Source organism: Nematolebias whitei, chromosome 23, assembly GCF_014905685.2.
Source record: "Nematolebias whitei isolate Nwh7 chromosome 23, NemWhi1, whole genome shotgun sequence".
Taxonomy (NCBI): Eukaryota; Metazoa; Chordata; class Actinopteri; order Cyprinodontiformes; family Rivulidae; genus Nematolebias; species Nematolebias whitei.
The window spans coordinates 4,370,248-4,387,046 of NC_056520.1; the positions used below are offsets into that span (position 1 = coordinate 4,370,248).

Genomic DNA, 16,799 nt, shown 5'->3' on the forward strand with positions numbered 1-16,799 from the left:
ACGCCTCCTGATTGCCTCCTCAGGTGAACAGTTTCCTCGGAGGTCCAGGTGAGCTGACGAAGACAGGTGAGCCCATTATCGGACGGAAGTTGTCAAGCGCTTCTCCTCCTCCACCTGTCCTCCCTCCATCACAGCCTGCATCCTCTGAGCGGATGAGTGAAATCTGCGACTTCACCCCCACCACAAGGACCCCATGTCTTTCTTGGTAAGCTCGTTTTTAAGAAACGTGAATCAACTCACATCACCAATCACTGCAGACCACCGCCATGCCTTAGTGTGAGGGGTGCTTGTTTTCATTGTGCGGGACAAATAAGATTTTTTTTTAAATAACGAGTTAATATTTTCCAATTCTCCATCTCCAACTTATATTTTTGTGAGTTTTATGGATTTATTTTTATGCAAATGTGCAATATTTTCATGTTTCTCCATCGCAAGAAATTCTGTCTCATTGCGGGTCACATGTTCAGTGTCACGCATTACCGCCAAATATCTTTGTATAATAATAATAATCTATAATTGTGTAATCTAAATATCTTTATCTATTGGCTGATAGATGGATGAGCCGCATATGGAATAATTTTTAAAATAAATTATTTAAAATTATTTAGCACCTGTGTGCAGCCCAGAGCTGCAGGAAAAGCTTCCTCCTGCGGCGTGTCATATCTCCGCTCTGCAACAGAGGGCGTTGCCGAGAACTCTGCCTGGTGGCAGATCGATAAGCGACGCTGTCGGGTGTTGTAAGATCACAGTGCACCTTCAATTGTCCAATTTTATTTTACTGAAAAACATACCCTTGAACAATATCCAAGAAACAATTAGGCCCGTCACGAGAACAGATTGCTTGAAATTTGACAATAATTAGTAATTATTGTCAAATAATAATAATTAGTGATGTCAAATTTAAGAAGAAATGTTGGTTAATTTTTGTGTAGTACCTTTTTTGACCACTGGATGGCAGTGTAAGAAGGTTTGAACTGAAGGATGGATAGTGAGGGAGCGAGCAGCGTGTCTCTAAGAGAAATGGGAGGGAGGCCTCTTGACGTGACATGGGCTGTCTCTCTTTCCTTTTTTTCAGTTCTCAAAATGGCAGACGCTCGTCCTGTTTTTTGCAGAGAAAACCCGACGTTTTACACGAAATTCAACCGTGAATTTTGGAGCTTCGACAAGACGGAGGTTTTTTGCCGAAGTCGGCCTGTTAGCTTAGCTCAGTGCTTCTCAATTATTGTCTGTTATGCCCCCCAACTCTCCGCCGCGACTAAAAAGTATGTCTATAAAGTTGTTATAAGTACACCTCTGCCTAACATTGCGTCCTTATTAACATTAAAAGAAAAAGAATATAGATCAACTTACAACAAAGAATAACTTTATTAACGTTGTTTTTTGAGTCTGTAACAGAAACAACTCAAAGTGCATCAATTTGCCTGGAAACAAAAAAACAACCCTTTTTTAAACTAAACATTTTTGACCATTTGATACTGAAAAATTAAATTGAATATAATCAATAAATAATAATAAATTCAAATTGATCAGCAACATTTTAGCTCAACGAGTTTTCTCCGCAGGGCGTCTGGGCTCTCCCTTAGAGACGGGGTGAGAAGCTCGGTCATCCGGGGGGGACTCAGAGTAGAGCCGCTGCTTCTCCACGTCGAGAGGAGCCAGATGAGGTGGCTCGGGCGTCTGGTTAGGATGCCTCCTGGACGCCTCCTGGTGAGGTGTTCCGGGCACCTCCCACCGGGAGGAGACCCAGAGGAAGACCCAGGACACATTGGAGAGACTATGTTTCTCGGCTGGTCTGGGAGCGCCTTGGGATTCATCCCCCGGAGGAGCTGGACCAAATGACTGGGGAGAGGGAAGTCTGGGCCTCCCTACTTATGCCCTTTTTCTACTGTCACGGCGCAGGCCGGATATTTCCGGCTTGACGTGTGTTTGAGGTCTTTTCCACTGTTCCTGGGACCGGCTCGCCTCCCTAAATTCTGGCCCGGCTTCTCAAGGCTACTACCCTCGCGACCCGACCCCGGATAAGCAGAAGAAAATGGATGAATTGTATTGGAATGTGTTGCATCAGCCTGAGTTGTGTTGGATTGTATCAGTCTGTTTTAAGGTTGCACCAATTTCCTTAATTTTGGGTGATTGGAGATCGGTCGGTACTTGCACGAGAAACAGATTTTTTTTTTGTAGTTTTAACAACAATTGTCTAAACTTCATTTATATTTCAGAGCACTATCTCGTGGCCTGTTAAAACAAGTTTGTATTGTTTCTAGGATATTGTTCAAGGGTATGTCTTTCAATAAAATAAGATTGGATAATTGAAGGTGCATTTTGACCTTGGAACACCTGACTGTGTCGCTTGTAGAACAAGATCTGAAATGGCAGGTCAGGCTTTTCGAGATTGGTGATCAGCCAGAAAACTGCAACTGGTGCACCCCTAGTCTATTTCATATTGTAATTAAATAGCTTTGTTTTAAATCTTATTGGCTCGCGTTATATCAACTTGTAATTGTTTTATATTGGCTTGTCTTTTATTGTATCCGCTTTTATTCAATGCAATCGGCTTCAACTGTTTTGGCTTCAATTCTCTCGGCTCGTCTTGTAGTGTACTCCATCATATCAAGATTTGTTACATTGTAGCGCTTGGTAAGAGCAACAAATTTCTTTATGCTATGTGTTCTTGTTCATCTTGAGGTTGATGTTGCCTAACACCACCGTCGAGTCCAAAAACAGATCGTCTAAAGGCGTTGTACCGTTTTATATGACGGCATCGTACACGGTACCATATCAGAATGCATAGTATTGTATTTTCTCACATGTGATTTTGTTTGGTAACCCTTTACCTATATATTTGTATTATGTGATATTATGTATACCTGTAAATGAAAGCGTTTTACCTACTTTATGCTATGACTCTCTGTTCATTATGGGAACGTATCGGATACGTATGTGCATCTGTCTATCCCTGACATCCACTTCTTGGCTCTGCTTGAAGTCATTCAGCTCTCCCTCTCTGTTGTCTGCCATCACTTTAACGATCTTTGCATTCTTCACGCATGAAATGTCCTACGGGTGCCGTCACGCTCCATGTCTCCTGGTGGTTGCTCCCCTGGTTTGTCTTTGATGCTTCTAACCATTTTCCAATGAGGCGGCACATTCCCCTTCACTTCCCAAACTCTCCCTTCCTCCTCCTCCACCTCCTTGTCCTGTTAGGGCATGTCTCACCTTTGTCCTCCACCTCCCCAGGACTGTTCCTGCATATCCCACGCTCAGGTCCAGCCCATGGACATAGAGGAACATTATGAAGACCTCAGCCACCAGTTTCTGGTCAGTAGCCCGGATGCTGTCGGCATGTGGACAGACATCCTTCCACATGCAGTTCTCATTTATTCATTCCTATCACATGATATTCCTCTAAATCCTAATGCAGGACTTCATGATTAACACTCATCATTGCGCAATTATTTATATTTAAGTGCCAGTAGGGTCACGTCCTCAAGGTGATGCAGAGAAAACTGTGGGAAAGCGACGACTACCGTAATTTCTGGACTATAAGCCTAGAGCTGGGCGATATCTCGATATTTTTTAAATATCGAGATTTTTTTTTTTTTTTTGCAATATAAGTTGAGACTATCTCGATATAAAACAATATAGTTTTATACTTGGAAATCCTCCTGCTGCCTTCTTTCTCCCACTCGCCCTCCTCCTTCTCCCTCCTTGAACACAAACCCAGCCGCTCTCCCCTTCTTCCTGATTCTGCGGGAGGTGGGCGGAGACGTTTAGCACAACAGGTAAACACGACGGGAGATATGAGGAGCTTAGCTGCTGAGGAAAAACAAAGCAGTTTTTTTCTTTCGGAGCTAGTTTGCATTTAGATTGCCAGATATGGGGCAGAAATATTATTTCTGTAGACGATGCTGAAAACAGTCCTAGAACTACGAATCTTTTTCACCGTTTAAACAGCGGAGTGGAGTATGAACCGTGACGCTGCAGCTTTTTCAGTCTGCTTCCTTGAAACAAACCACGCGGGTCAGAGCTCGTTTAGCCGTGCTGAGTCTTATGAGAGGAGCAGAGGGAGGTGGCGGCATTAAGAAATCAGCAGCTTGTCACACCGCTAAAGACATGGTCCTTAGTGGCTCCACAGCTGAGACTGGACCGTGTCTTAGTAATATAACTGCTGATTTATTAATGTTGCCACCTCTCTGCTCCTCTCATAAGGCTCAGCACGGCTAAACGAGCTCTGACCCGTGGTTTGTTTCAAGGAAGCAGACTGAAAAAGCTGCAGCGTCACGGTTCCGAGTGGAGGCTCACTTTACCACAGTTCACACAGGGTTACTAATGTGTAGGTGGCACAGCTGAATGGACTGTACTTGTATAGCACCTTTCTATCTTATGAAGACACTCTAAGCTCTTTACTACACAATCTGTGTCCTCATTTACCCATTCATGCCCTCTACTAGATCTCTACAAAGACTAATCAGAGCTTTATCACATTCATACACTGATGGGACACACACCAGAGGCAATGAGGGGTTCAGCGTCTTGCCCAAGGACACTTCAGCATGTGACTGCTGGTGGAATCGAACCCCCAACTGGGATTAACGTGTCTAAATAAAGGTTGAATGAATGAAAACTCTCCCACTGGAGGACGACTGCTCTTGCCTCTCAGCCACAGCTGCCCCCAGCTGAAGAGAATTATTATTTAATATATGTAAATAAATGTCTAAAAAATAAATGTTAAATATGTAAATGTCAGTTCTGCTAGCGTCAGCAGCTAGCTGTAGCATTTCCGGTGCATCCTGTGGCACTTCATGTCAGAATAACCATAACATTCAAAACTGACTGTGGTGTAAAGAGTTTTAAAATAGAATTAAAGGAAAATGCTATGAAATATTAAAGTTTTCAAGCTTTGCGCCCACATGTAACCACCGTAATATTAGCCTTAATATTTACTGAACCTTTTTCTTTTTTTAACTTTTAATGATAAGAGGCCTTATTTTTTGCTTTTAGCCTGCATCCTATGTGTTTGTGTGTATTCTTGCAGAGCTGTGACAGTTCTGAATACACTCTACAAGGGCCAGCCGGTGGTGATGACATCACAGGGCTGTCAACCGAGTCAGCCCACTACCAGCTACTGGCTGAGCTGGGTGAGTCTGGCATTTACCAGCAAAAACACGTGAAATGAATCCAATATGTTTACCAGAGTCCTTCAAGAGCAGCGGTGAGATTTTACTTCATGCTAAGTCACTGTGTCACAGGGAGGGGCTTCAATAACCTGAGCCAGGTGAACATGGCACGCCACATCCCCACAGGCCAGCTGGTGGCCGCCAAACAAACCAACCTGGACGAGTGCACAGAAGAGGAGCTGCTGCAGCTCATGGTGAGCTCTTACACCGAAAGGAGACACAACTTTCCACTTTGTGCAAGTTGACACGATTTGTGAAGTCCTAGTTATTTGTTTTTGACATGCTGGGGTGAAAATAACAGGACTACAGTACCAAGGTCCTATTCTACAGACTGTCTCAGCTGATGTTTAATCAGGGAGGAATGGGGCATGGTTGTACACACACAAATCATCCAAGGTGCTTAAAGCAGTAGTGTCCAATCCTGGTCCTCAAAACCACTTTCCTCCTCACTGTGGGAAAACAAGAGTCAGCATTCACACTATTTTCCTAAAAAAAAAATTAAAAAATCTGTACATTGTTGGCATCTAATTACTGCTGCATACTTTGTGCCGTATTAACTGTTTGTATATCAAAATGTTCTGGAGATGAATGCTACAAGTGTTGGTTTTTGTAGCGTTTATACTTTTCAAAAGTAACTATTCACAGAAACTTCCCAAAGTTTCTGCTACTTTCAACTTTTAGCTAGCATTTTGTTTCTTTTAGCATTTAGCTTAAATTTAGCCACCTTTAGGTTTTAGTTAGCTTTTTGGGACTTTTAGGTTTTAGGATCAATGTATAAATAAAGGTTGAATGAATGAAAAGATGGCCATTTGCCATGTTTTGTACTTTGAGCTAGCATTTTGTTACCATTAGCATTTAGCTAGCTTTTGGAGCTTTTATGTTATAGCTAGCAAATTGCTACTTAAAAAAAAAACTTTAGCTAGCTACTATTAACTTTCAACTAGAATTATCCATCCATCCAATTTAAGGACACCCTGAAGACCCACTTCAACTACGGAATCAATACAAACAACTAAACCGTGATGGACAGTGTCCCTTGACAACTGGGATTGGACACTACTGACTTAAAATGTCTTCAGAACTTAGCCTGACTGTTCAAATCACCTGAGCTCAGACCAGCACTCTTAAAACCATGGAAACCATTTTGAGAGTTTATTTCTGGTTAGACTGATGAGCTAAGACCTCTACGCTTGCAAATACCCACAAAGTTCTATGGAAGTAGCCACAAAAGGAAAACCTGGCAACAGTGTATAGGGTTCCAAAATCACAAAACGGTTCCTTGTCATTGGCTAATTCTAAACAATAACTGGCTGTTTTCATTGTTTCGACTTCAGAGACTAGAGGAATGGTTCAGTTATTTGAACAAACTTCCATCCACCTACTGGAAGAAAGGGGATATAAAACACCAAAAGCACTTTTGCGAGTAAGTAATGTTCTTTACATCTCAAACTCTAGAACGAGGTTCTGCTCACTCGGCTCTTCCGCCACCCGAACCTGCTGACGTCTTGCCTGGTCTTTAGCTCCTGCTGCCAGCTCTGGGTCCTCACGCCGCTCATGGCTTACGGTTGGTCTATGTCACTTTCATCCATTAAACAAACCACGTTAAACGTCAGAATGATCTACTAAGTGGTCCTCTTGTCTCTCTTTTTGCCGGCAGGTTCTGCAGATGCCTTACTGAGAACGTATTTCCCAGATGGGATGAGTGAATCCCTGATAGCGTACTTGCTGCACGGCGTTTTGAAAGCGTTGAAATACTTGCACTGGATGGGCTACGTTCACCGGTCAGAAGGCCTGAATTAGACGTATTCCAGAAGGGATTTGTGGTTTTTTTTATCCAAATGTCTTGAGTTTTCCCCGTATGTTTGTCTTTCAGGGGGGTAAAGGCCAGTCACATCCTGCTGTCAGGGGAGGGGCAGGTCTACCTGTCAGGACTTCACAGTGTTTACAGTATGATGCGTGATGGGAAGAGGCTGAGGGCCGTGTTCGACATGCCCCACCACAGCCCGGCGCTGCTGCCGTGGCTCAGCCCCGAACTTCTGCGGCAGGTCAGGATCCACTAGATCAAATTGATAGACCTTTGCATATCACTCGCTTCCACCTTTCATGTCATCCCATCGTATGTGGCAGCCATCTTGAACTGGCTTGGCTTTAATAGTCCATCAGTTGTAGTGAACATCCATTGATTACTGTTTGAGAAATGTATTGAAATCCAACCAGTGGTTTGTGAGTTATGTTGTAACACACAGAGGAGGTTGCCAGGTATGTGTTGGGGTGACTCTCATTCTCTACTGCGATCCAGTTTTCTTCCGTACGGTTTTCAGCATCTTTCTTGTTCCAGTTTTTGTGCTATTTCAACAAATCGTAAATCCAAACATTCAGCTGTTTCAGGACAATCCTGTTATGGCTTTTGATATTGGTGCAACTTTAGCTTTTTGAAACATTTAGCCTTTTCTGACACTTTTTTCCCTCACAGAAGATTAACGGAGTTCATTTTCCATCCTTCAGATCTTTAGATGTGTTTACAAACTTTTACTGCTCCTTTCACATTTTGTTCTGCTTCAGCTTCTTTCAGCTTCCTTCTGCAAATTTAAACTTTTTTCAGCTACTTTCAGCTAATTTCAGCTGTTTTGTTCTCCTTTTAGATTATTTCTGCTAATTACAACATTTTTGTGCTTCTTCTAACTTCTTTCTGCTAATTTCAACTTGTTATACATTTTCAGCTTTTTCTACTATTTCAGCTACTATTTAACTGTTTTTATGCTAATTATAGCTTTTTAAGCTAATTCCACATTTTTTGCACTCATTTCAACATTTTTTAGCCTAATTCAGCAAAAATGTGCTCTCTCCACTTCCTTCTAGTAATTAATGCTTCTTTTTGCTTTTTTTAGCTACTTTTCAGCTGGGTTTTTTGTGCTAATTTCAGCTTTTTTCAGCTAATTTCCACTTTTTGTGCTAATTTCTTCTTCTTTCAGCCCAATTGGGCGCACATGTTTTTTTTTTTTGCTTTCTTATGCTAATTTAAGCTTGTTACACTTTTTCAGCTAACTTTTTCAGCTTTTAAAAAAAAAAAAAAATTCAGCTTTTTTCAAATAATTTCCACTTTTTGTGCACATTTCTGCTTCTTTCAGCGTAAGTAACTTATTTCTTCTAATTTCAGCTTGTTATGCTCCTTTCAACTTATTTTTGCTAGTTTCAGTTATTTCAGCTACTGTTTAGTTGTTTTATGCTAATTTAGCTTTTTCAGCTAATTCCACATTTTTCAACTCCTTTCAGCTCCTTCCACGTCTTTCTTATAGTTTAACCATCTTTCCACCTTTTCAGCTACTTTTTTGCCCTTTTTTTTAAGCTAATTTCCTAATTGTTGTGCTAATTTTTGCTTATTTAAAACTAATTCAACAAATACATGTTCTTTCTACTTTCTTCTGCTAATTTAGGCTTGTTCTTCCATTTCAGCTACATTTCAGCATATTTTTTTTAGCTGACTTCAGCTGTTTTTCAGCAATGTAGATGAACAGACGCTCAGATATATTCATCAATTAACGCGGATTCCTCATTTTTCTGAACTGAATAAAACGTGCATTGAATTTAATGAAATGCAAACGTGAGACGTCATTTATATTTGACCCATCAAAATGAATGCGGTCATTTATTTACAGAATCAAAGTTTAACATCAAACATTTACATTAATTTGGCAAATTATGAAAATAACAACATAAGCAATCAATCAGGAAAAATCATACGGCCATGATTTTTCCGTTGCTTCACCACAGACATTTATGAAAACTGTACAACTATGATCTTTTACCCACACGGATGTGGATGAGCACTTTACACAGACATTTCTAAATATCTGGAAGAATTTCTACTTGAGAGAGGAGTTTAAAGATGGGAAAGAAGTTTAAAGAAGAGTAAAAGATGGTGTTTGAGGGAGTGTGAACAGAACGGCACTCTCCGGGCTTTCTTCAGCTTCTCCTTACAGTACACTTAGGTGGTGAAATCGACTCTTTTACCTGGAGATGTCTCAGGCGAGATTCCGTTTAACGCACCCTTCAGCGTCTCCGTAGGATGCTGTTACTCATCCGGAGTAATGGCGAGACTCTGTTTTCCCACAGCTCACCTCAGTGAAAAATGTTATAATCCCATGAAACTCGGAAGAGCTCTGTTGTCATGTCAGGATCTTCCCGGCTCCCAGAACTGGGCTTCTCCGCACAGAACTGAACAGAACTGAACTCAACCGAACCGAGTAGAACCCTCACAGCACCGACAGAACTGAGTAGACCAGGAAGTACCGACATTTTAAAGAGCTGTTTCCCGGTTCATACGGGAGTCTCCCATTGGCCAGAACCGACCAGACGGGGTGTGTTTTGTGACGTAAAAGGTTAGAATGCAGCAAGAATTGTTATGGAAAGATCAGAAATGTTCTCACAGACAGAGAGAGTTTTGTTTTGGCGAGTTTAAGAAACAGGTGCCAAAACCCCCTGTTGATGTCTGAGAGGATATAAACAGGACAGTTGTTCCAACGCATGTCTGCTTCACTCCTGACCCTGGAAACGTACACTTGCTCATTCAAAGGCAGAAGTCAGAAAATGCATAAAAATCTGTAATAGACCTCAACATGAATTCTAACTTTGCATGAGAATTAAAAATCATTACACAGTTAATAAAATTGATTAGTTCACTGCAACATCTAAAATGGTTTGAACTAAGACACTTTGATTATCAACATTTGTAAAATAGTAATGATAATAAAAAGAGAGTGTTCTTACACTTGGATATCAATCTGAGAAAGAGAGTCTCAGGATGGGTGAACCTGTATCTCTGGATTCAAATCAATGAAATGACAGTTTCTGTCCCACAAGGTTCTTAAGGTCAAGGGTTTTGACCTTAGGCTTAGTCGTGACACCAGATTAAGTTCACTACAGCAAGTTCTTCAGCAATAAGCATTTGCACTGTATTCACAGGAAAAGCGATTTCTCTCGTTTCTGCTAATTTCAGTAGTTCACAAGATATTTTGCTAATGGACAAAGGAAAAATGTCGTCACTCTGTTAAACAAATGAAAATGAATATTTTGTGGAAGTGTCACAACAGAGTGTTTGTGTGCTCTCAGTAGGACCTGCACGGTTATGGAGTGAAGTCAGACATCTACAGCCTGGGGATCGTAGCCTGTGAGCTGGTCAGTGGCAGGGTGCCCTTCCAGGACATGCCACCCACTCAGGTACCTGCATCTACCATGAACTAAGAGAACGTGCGCTCGTGTTCCAGTAAGTGCACAATTTGTGACCCGTCTCGTCCAGATGTTGCTGCAGAAGCTGCGCGGCTCCCACTGCTGCCTGCTGGACGTGGCTCCCTTCCCGCTAGGAGAGCTGGGCGGTCTGAAAGTGTCGCGGTCCGGCGTGGACTCCGGCATCGGGGAGAGCGTGGCGGCGAGCAGTCTGACGCACAGCGCCGTGGTGCCCCCCTCTGACCGACCTCAGAGCCCCGGACCTAAAAACCACTCGGCCACGCTGCACAACCTGGTGCAGCTGTGTCTGCAGCAGCAGCCTGAGCGCAGGTCGGTGCAGCTGTTCAAGTACGGTACACTCCAACGTGAATGTATTTGTGCAAAATGTAAACGCGTAAAGCTGTTTTTGTTCTGCGTAGACCGTCGGCATCTGAACTGCTGAGCCACGCCTTCTTCAAGCAGGTAGGTTTCAAAATAAGGGCATCAGACCTAACTAGAAAAAAAACGCATTTCCTTTGAAAACGCAGTGTGAATGCACAGATGTTTTCCTGTTTCTCTTTATTTATTGTCACGTACCAGGTCAGCTTAGGCCAAAGGTTCATGACTGATTTTGTAATCGTGTTGTCGGACCTGTGGCCCCATGTCTTAGACCACCGGTGTCCAAAGTGTGGCCCAGGGGCCATTTGCGGCCCTTGGAGTGAATTTGTCCGGCCCACAACTAGGCCTGTCAAGATAAACAATAAATCAATTAATCACATGGTAAATGAAAATGACAATAATTACTAATTATTGTCAAATTTCATACAATATTATCGTTTATCGCAATAATTTCTGATACATTTAATCGCTCAGCAAAATTTGTTATCGTGACAGGCCTACCCACAACTACAGTTTAAGAACGGTATCATTTTGTCTAGCAGGCTTAAGATGTCGATGCAGACTTTCTGCAAATTTATTGCTAATCCTTTTTTATATAATGTTCAGGTTTAAAACAAAGAGTCACTAATCTGGGAGTGATAATGGACCCTTCCCTGAAACTTAACAGTCACGTAAACATGATTGTTAAGTCATGTTTCTTCCAGCTGAGGCGGCTGTCTAAACTGAAGCCCCTATTGTCCAGAAATAACCTGGAGACAGTAATACATGCATTCATTACATCTAGGCTTGATTACTGCAATTCACTCCTGTTTGGTATCAGTCAGACCTCCATTGCACGACTACAACTGGTCCAGAATGCAGCAGCCCGATTTTTTACCAGTACAGGCAAAAGAGAGCACATTACACCAGTTTTGGCCTCACTGCACTGGTTACCAGTTCACTTTCGAATCCAGTTCAAAATACTCATGTATGTCTACAAATCACTGAACAGTCCCCCCCTCATCTCTCTGATCTGCTACAACCGTATGCCCCACCACGTTCCCTGAGGTCAGCAGACCAGTTGCTCCTCACAGTTCCAGGAACTCATCTTAAGCGCAGAGGTGACAGGGCCTTCTCTGTAGCAGGACCAAGACTTTGGAACGAGTTGCCGCTGCTTGTCAGACAGGCCTCCTCCTTCTCGATTTTCAAGTCTCGTTTAAAAATCCACTACTATTCAGTAGCTTTCAACACCAGATGATCTGTGTTTTGATCCTGTACGCTCCACACAGGTTAGTCGTCATTATCTGCATCGTTTTTATGTCTATATTCTGATTTACGTCATTTTGTATTTTGCTTTGTGTGTTACCTGTTGTTTTGTCTGTACAGCACTTTGGTTGACCTTGTCGCTGTTTTAAGTGCTCTATAAATAAAATGGTATGGTATGGTAAACGGTATTGTAATTAAACATTTTTAAATTAATATAACGTGGTATCATCTACATACGAGTTGATTTAACTTGATGATTCATAAAACTTGTCTAAATATTGCAGCTGATAAAATAAGAGGGAAATTGGACATTTTAAAATTAATATAACATGGTATCATCTACATACGAGTTGATCAACGTTATCAAACCTTCCATGAATCTATTGTAGCGACTGACAGCTGGACCATTTTTCAGAACTTCTATCAGCCTTTTGGGTCGTCCATGGTCATAAAGGCTGATCGACCCCCTTTTAAAAGGGCACTTATTCAAATTAAGCTTTTGTTGCTGCGAACAGACTAAAATTAACCTTCCAAACACAAGAAAACAACAAACATAGACCCAACAAATGAAATAAATCAAATCCTTTTAGTGTTTATGAGGCTTTTAATATTTTGGATATACAACAATTTAAAACTCTTTCTCCACCAGAATTAGTAAACTTTTGTCCTTTCTCCAAAATATTGTTCATGTTGAAAGTTAAATTCACATTTTTTTGGCCCACCAGTCCTTTCATCTGGATAATTTTGGCCCACATATAAAAACGTTTGGACACCGCAACTGATCACCACCTCGTGTTCAGTTTGATCTGGTGTTGGTTGAGGCTACTGGACAGGCCTAGCAAACCCAAACACATAGTGAGGGTGAACTGGGTGGAACCTCCTGGCTGTTTGACCTTCAACTCACACCTCCGAGAGAGTTTTCACGTGTCCCGGGGGAGATCGGGGGCATGGAATCCGAATGGGCCATGTTTAAAGGCCCCTTTTGCAGATGTGGCTTCCAAGAGCTGTGCACCTGAAGCCCATTGGTGCCTGTCAGAGTGGCAACCAAAGGACACACTGGTGGAAACCAGCAGTGATGAAGGCCGTCAAGCTGAAGGAGATCTTCAGGACTTGGCAGTCCCAGAGGACTCCCGAAGCAGCTGACAGGTACAGGGTGGCCAGAAAGGGGGAGGAATTAATGGAGGCTTTGGAGAAGGACTTTCAGTTGGTTTTGAGGAGGTTCTAGCAAACCAACGAGTCAGAAAAGGAAAGCGGACCCCTTCCCAGGCTGGATTGAGGATATTATTGAGCGATGGAAGGAGCATTTCGAGGATCTCCTTAAGTTACCCACCATGTCCACCTTCGATGAGAAAGTCTGAAGATTCATGGGAAGATGAGTTCATTACCATGGCAGAGGTTACTGAGGTAGTCAAAAAGCTCCTCAGTGGCAGGGAGCCAGGGATGGATGTGATTCGCCCCGTGATGCCGAAGACTCTGTGGGGGTGTCATGGTTGCACATCTCTTCAATGTTTCATGGAGAACTGAGACAACTCCTGTGAAGTGGCAGACGGAGATCATGGTTCATATTTTTTTTTAAAAGGGGACTCAGAGTGTGTTCCAACTATTGTGAGATCATACTTGTTGCCCTCTCTGGGGAAAGTTTATTCCAGGGTGTTGGAAGGGAGGCTTTGACCGATTGTCGAGCCTTGGCTTGAGGAGAAGTAGCGTGGATTCTGTCCTGGCGGTGAAACAGTGGACCAGATCTTCAGCCTTGCAGAATTGATAAGGGGGTCATGGGAGTTTACTTCTCCAGTCTACATGTTTTGTGGACCTGGAGAAGGCTTATGACAGTGTTCCTGGACATTCTGTAGGGGGTGCTGCAGGAGTAGCGCCTGGGTTCCTCTTAAAGGCTGTCTGCTCCCTGTATACCCAAAGCAGGAGCTGTGTTCGCATTCTTGGCACAAAATCGAGCCTCTTCCCAGTTCAGATCGGACTCCGCCTGGGCTATACCTCGTTTCCGATTTTGCTTGTGGTGTTCATGGACAGGATCTCAAGACACAGTCGAGGAGAGGAGGGTGTCTGGGTTGGAAACCTCAGGGTCTCATCTCTGCTTTATGCGAATGATGTGTTATTTTTGGCGTCCAGTGTTCAGTGTGGCGGTTCACAGCTAAGTCTGAAGCGGCTGGAACGAGAGTCAGTTCCTCTTAAGTCTCAGGCCATGGTTCTCCACCGAAAACTGGTGCACTGCCGAAAGTCACAGCACAAATGTTCTGAATGAGCTGAACGTTTTGATAGATGAACTGTTGAAATGGAACAAAAATTGCTGAAGAAGTTGTATGCCAAGTAGCGTATGGAAGAAAAACGGACCTCAATCATGTGACTACTTTATAAAAATTCTTACAAAGTGAGGAAACATGCCACAAACTCTCACATAGTTATAATTTATTTTAATTTACCAGCTGTGACATGAATCACAGCTTGGCTAGTTGCTAGCCAAACAAATGACATTTTTTAATTGTTTTTCAGCCAAAGTTTAATCAAAAGTGACGTACTGCTGTGAAAGAATGCTACATTTGCTAATATTGAACCTCTACACTTTTGTGTGACACTGTTTATTAAATGTGCGTGACCTAACATCCATCACTCCTTTGGCTAGCCATTAGCCTAGACTTGACAAAGTCTGTTGCCTCCGATCTCATCTGCGATGAATCTTTGTGCTCTGTTCCAGGTGAAGAGGCACACCAGAGACTCCTTCCTCAGCCTCGTGTACCCAGCAGTGCCGCTCTCAAGTCCCAAGGACCCCCACGTATCGAGTCCACCGTGTCACTCTCCGTCATCAGTCGGCACCGACGCAGCAGAGGTCGCGTGGGACTTCTAAGTAGCAATCTAAACACAAAGACAATCCCATAAAAGCGAGGCCAAACTCTACTGTGCTTTTATTTATTTTATAATATCATAAAACCAACTCTGAGCCTTTTATTTTAAAAGTAGTTTTATATTTTTTTACCTGAAGGTTTTTGAATGAGCCAAATGTGAAGGTGCTGGATCAAAGAAGCTGCTTCGATCACACAGTCATAAAAAAAATTAAAAAAATTAAACAAAACGCAGACTGACTAAGAATCAAACACTACTTAAAGGAAAAATCCACTTAATGGCTTAAAAATGCGATTCCTTCTAATGTTCCTCCTCTGCAGCCCCTTTCACTTTTGGCGTTCCTCAAGGGTCATTGTTTGGTCCTTGGTTATTCAATTTGCATGTTTTTTGATTTTTTTTTTTTTTTTTTTTTTTTTTAATAAATCCCAATATTTCCTTACATTTTAGTGTGACATAAGTTTTAGTTAGTCCAAAGACAGCTGTCAAACAAACCTGCAAAATGAGCTACAACTTTTTCAAACTCGTATAATTATTATTATTTTTTTATTATCCATCTTAAATGCTTTAAAATGATCTATGTATAACTTTGGGTGTTAAATTCAAACTTGTGGACAGTTATTGTTCCTAAAAATCACTAAAATGGGATTTTCTCTGCTCATTCCACTCTTGAAAAAGAACGGTGAAACATTAATTAGTGATATTCACGTCCATGATGAGCGTACGTAAATCTGTGATCACAACTCTAACTCCTCACGGTAAACACTGATCTTAGGGTGGAGTTTAAGAAAATATGTTATTTTATATGTGTTTATGTATTCAGACTGTGAACAATACAATTCGAGGTACATACAAACAAGATATCCAACACATGTGTATGAGTTGGAGGTACGTTGTTGTTGTGTTTTTGGTTTCCCCCAACAAAATCAACCGGGTGAACCTCTTCACTTAGGACTCAACATATTTCCACATGGTGTTCCTGCGTAGTTTTAAAAACCTTGAGCACAAATGGCCAACTGTGCAGTTGAGTGGGCGAAATGTCCCCTAGCAATAAAACGTGCCGTATCCAACGTTCCCTTAGAGTTGAAAACATTCGTTTTTCTTGCCTCAGTCACCTGTGGTTCATAAACGAAGTATTCCTGCTGTGTCCTTTAACCTCTTCTCCAACAATGCCTTTGTTTTTTTTACTGAAACTTGCATTTAGAAGATCTGTTTGTAACTGTGATGAAGTGTATAAGAACTGTGATTTATAGTACATATCAAACATGGTAGCTGTGTAAGCCTTATTATTATGTATACTATATATCTACTGTATATATAAATGCCTCTTTATCGCCAAGCCTCCTGTTAGTCTTTTGTTTCCTTAAAATGAGATTTCTGTTCATTTAACTACATCCTAAAAACAGAATGAAATTTAGTTGAAATGGAAGAAAATATCTAAATTAGCAGAAGAAGAACAAACACAAAGTTGCAAGATTAGGTTAAAATAACTGTAAATCTGACTCTGAAATAAGCAGAAGTGAGCACAAAAATGAGGAAATTAGCTAAAAAAAAAGGCTGAAATTAGCAAAAAGTAGCTGAAGAGGCAGAAAGAAGCTTAAACTACCAGACGGAAGCAGAAAGGGCTGAAATGAGCTAAAAAAAAAAGTGGAATTGGCTGAAAAAGCATACATTTGCTAAATGGTAGCTGAAATAGAAAAAAGCTGAAAGGAGCAAACAAGCTGAAATTAGCATAAAGATGTTAATTAGGCTGGAAGTAACAGAAATTATCACAAAAAAACTTTAATTTATCTGAAAACTGTTGAAATTAGCTAAAAAGGTAGATGAAAAGTAGAACGAGTTTAAATTAGCAGAAGAAAGCAGAACTAGGCTGAAAAAAAGCAGAAATTAGCAAAAAAAAAAAAAAGGCTGAAAAGTAGCTAAAAAAGC

At 41.6% G+C, this 16,799-nt stretch overlaps 1 protein-coding gene across 1 annotated transcript; it reads left to right on the forward strand.

The window, feature by feature from the left end:
* On the forward strand, window positions 1–14,877 carry stradb (STE20 related adaptor beta). Its single transcript, XM_037696505.1, has 11 exons — window positions 1–205; window positions 3,235–3,315; window positions 5,033–5,135; window positions 5,247–5,368; window positions 6,630–6,738; window positions 6,832–6,955; window positions 7,048–7,219; window positions 10,287–10,391; window positions 10,471–10,727; window positions 10,817–10,859; window positions 14,728–14,877. Exons 1-11 carry the CDS (start codon window positions 194–196, stop codon window positions 14,875–14,877), a joined length of 1,278 nt encoding a protein of 425 aa, XP_037552433.1. The 5' UTR covers window positions 1–193.
* The last annotated feature ends 1,922 nt before the right edge of the window (window positions 14,878–16,799 follow it).

Coding starts and splice junctions, on each gene's coding strand:
- stradb (XM_037696505.1), top strand. Junction 6,739..6,831: donor CACGCCGCTCATGGCTTACG/GTTGGTCTATGT, acceptor TTTTGCCGGCAG/GTTCTGCAGATGCCTTACTG. Junction 7,220..10,286: donor GCCCCGAACTTCTGCGGCAG/GTCAGGATCCAC, acceptor TGCTCTCAGTAG/GACCTGCACGGTTATGGAGT.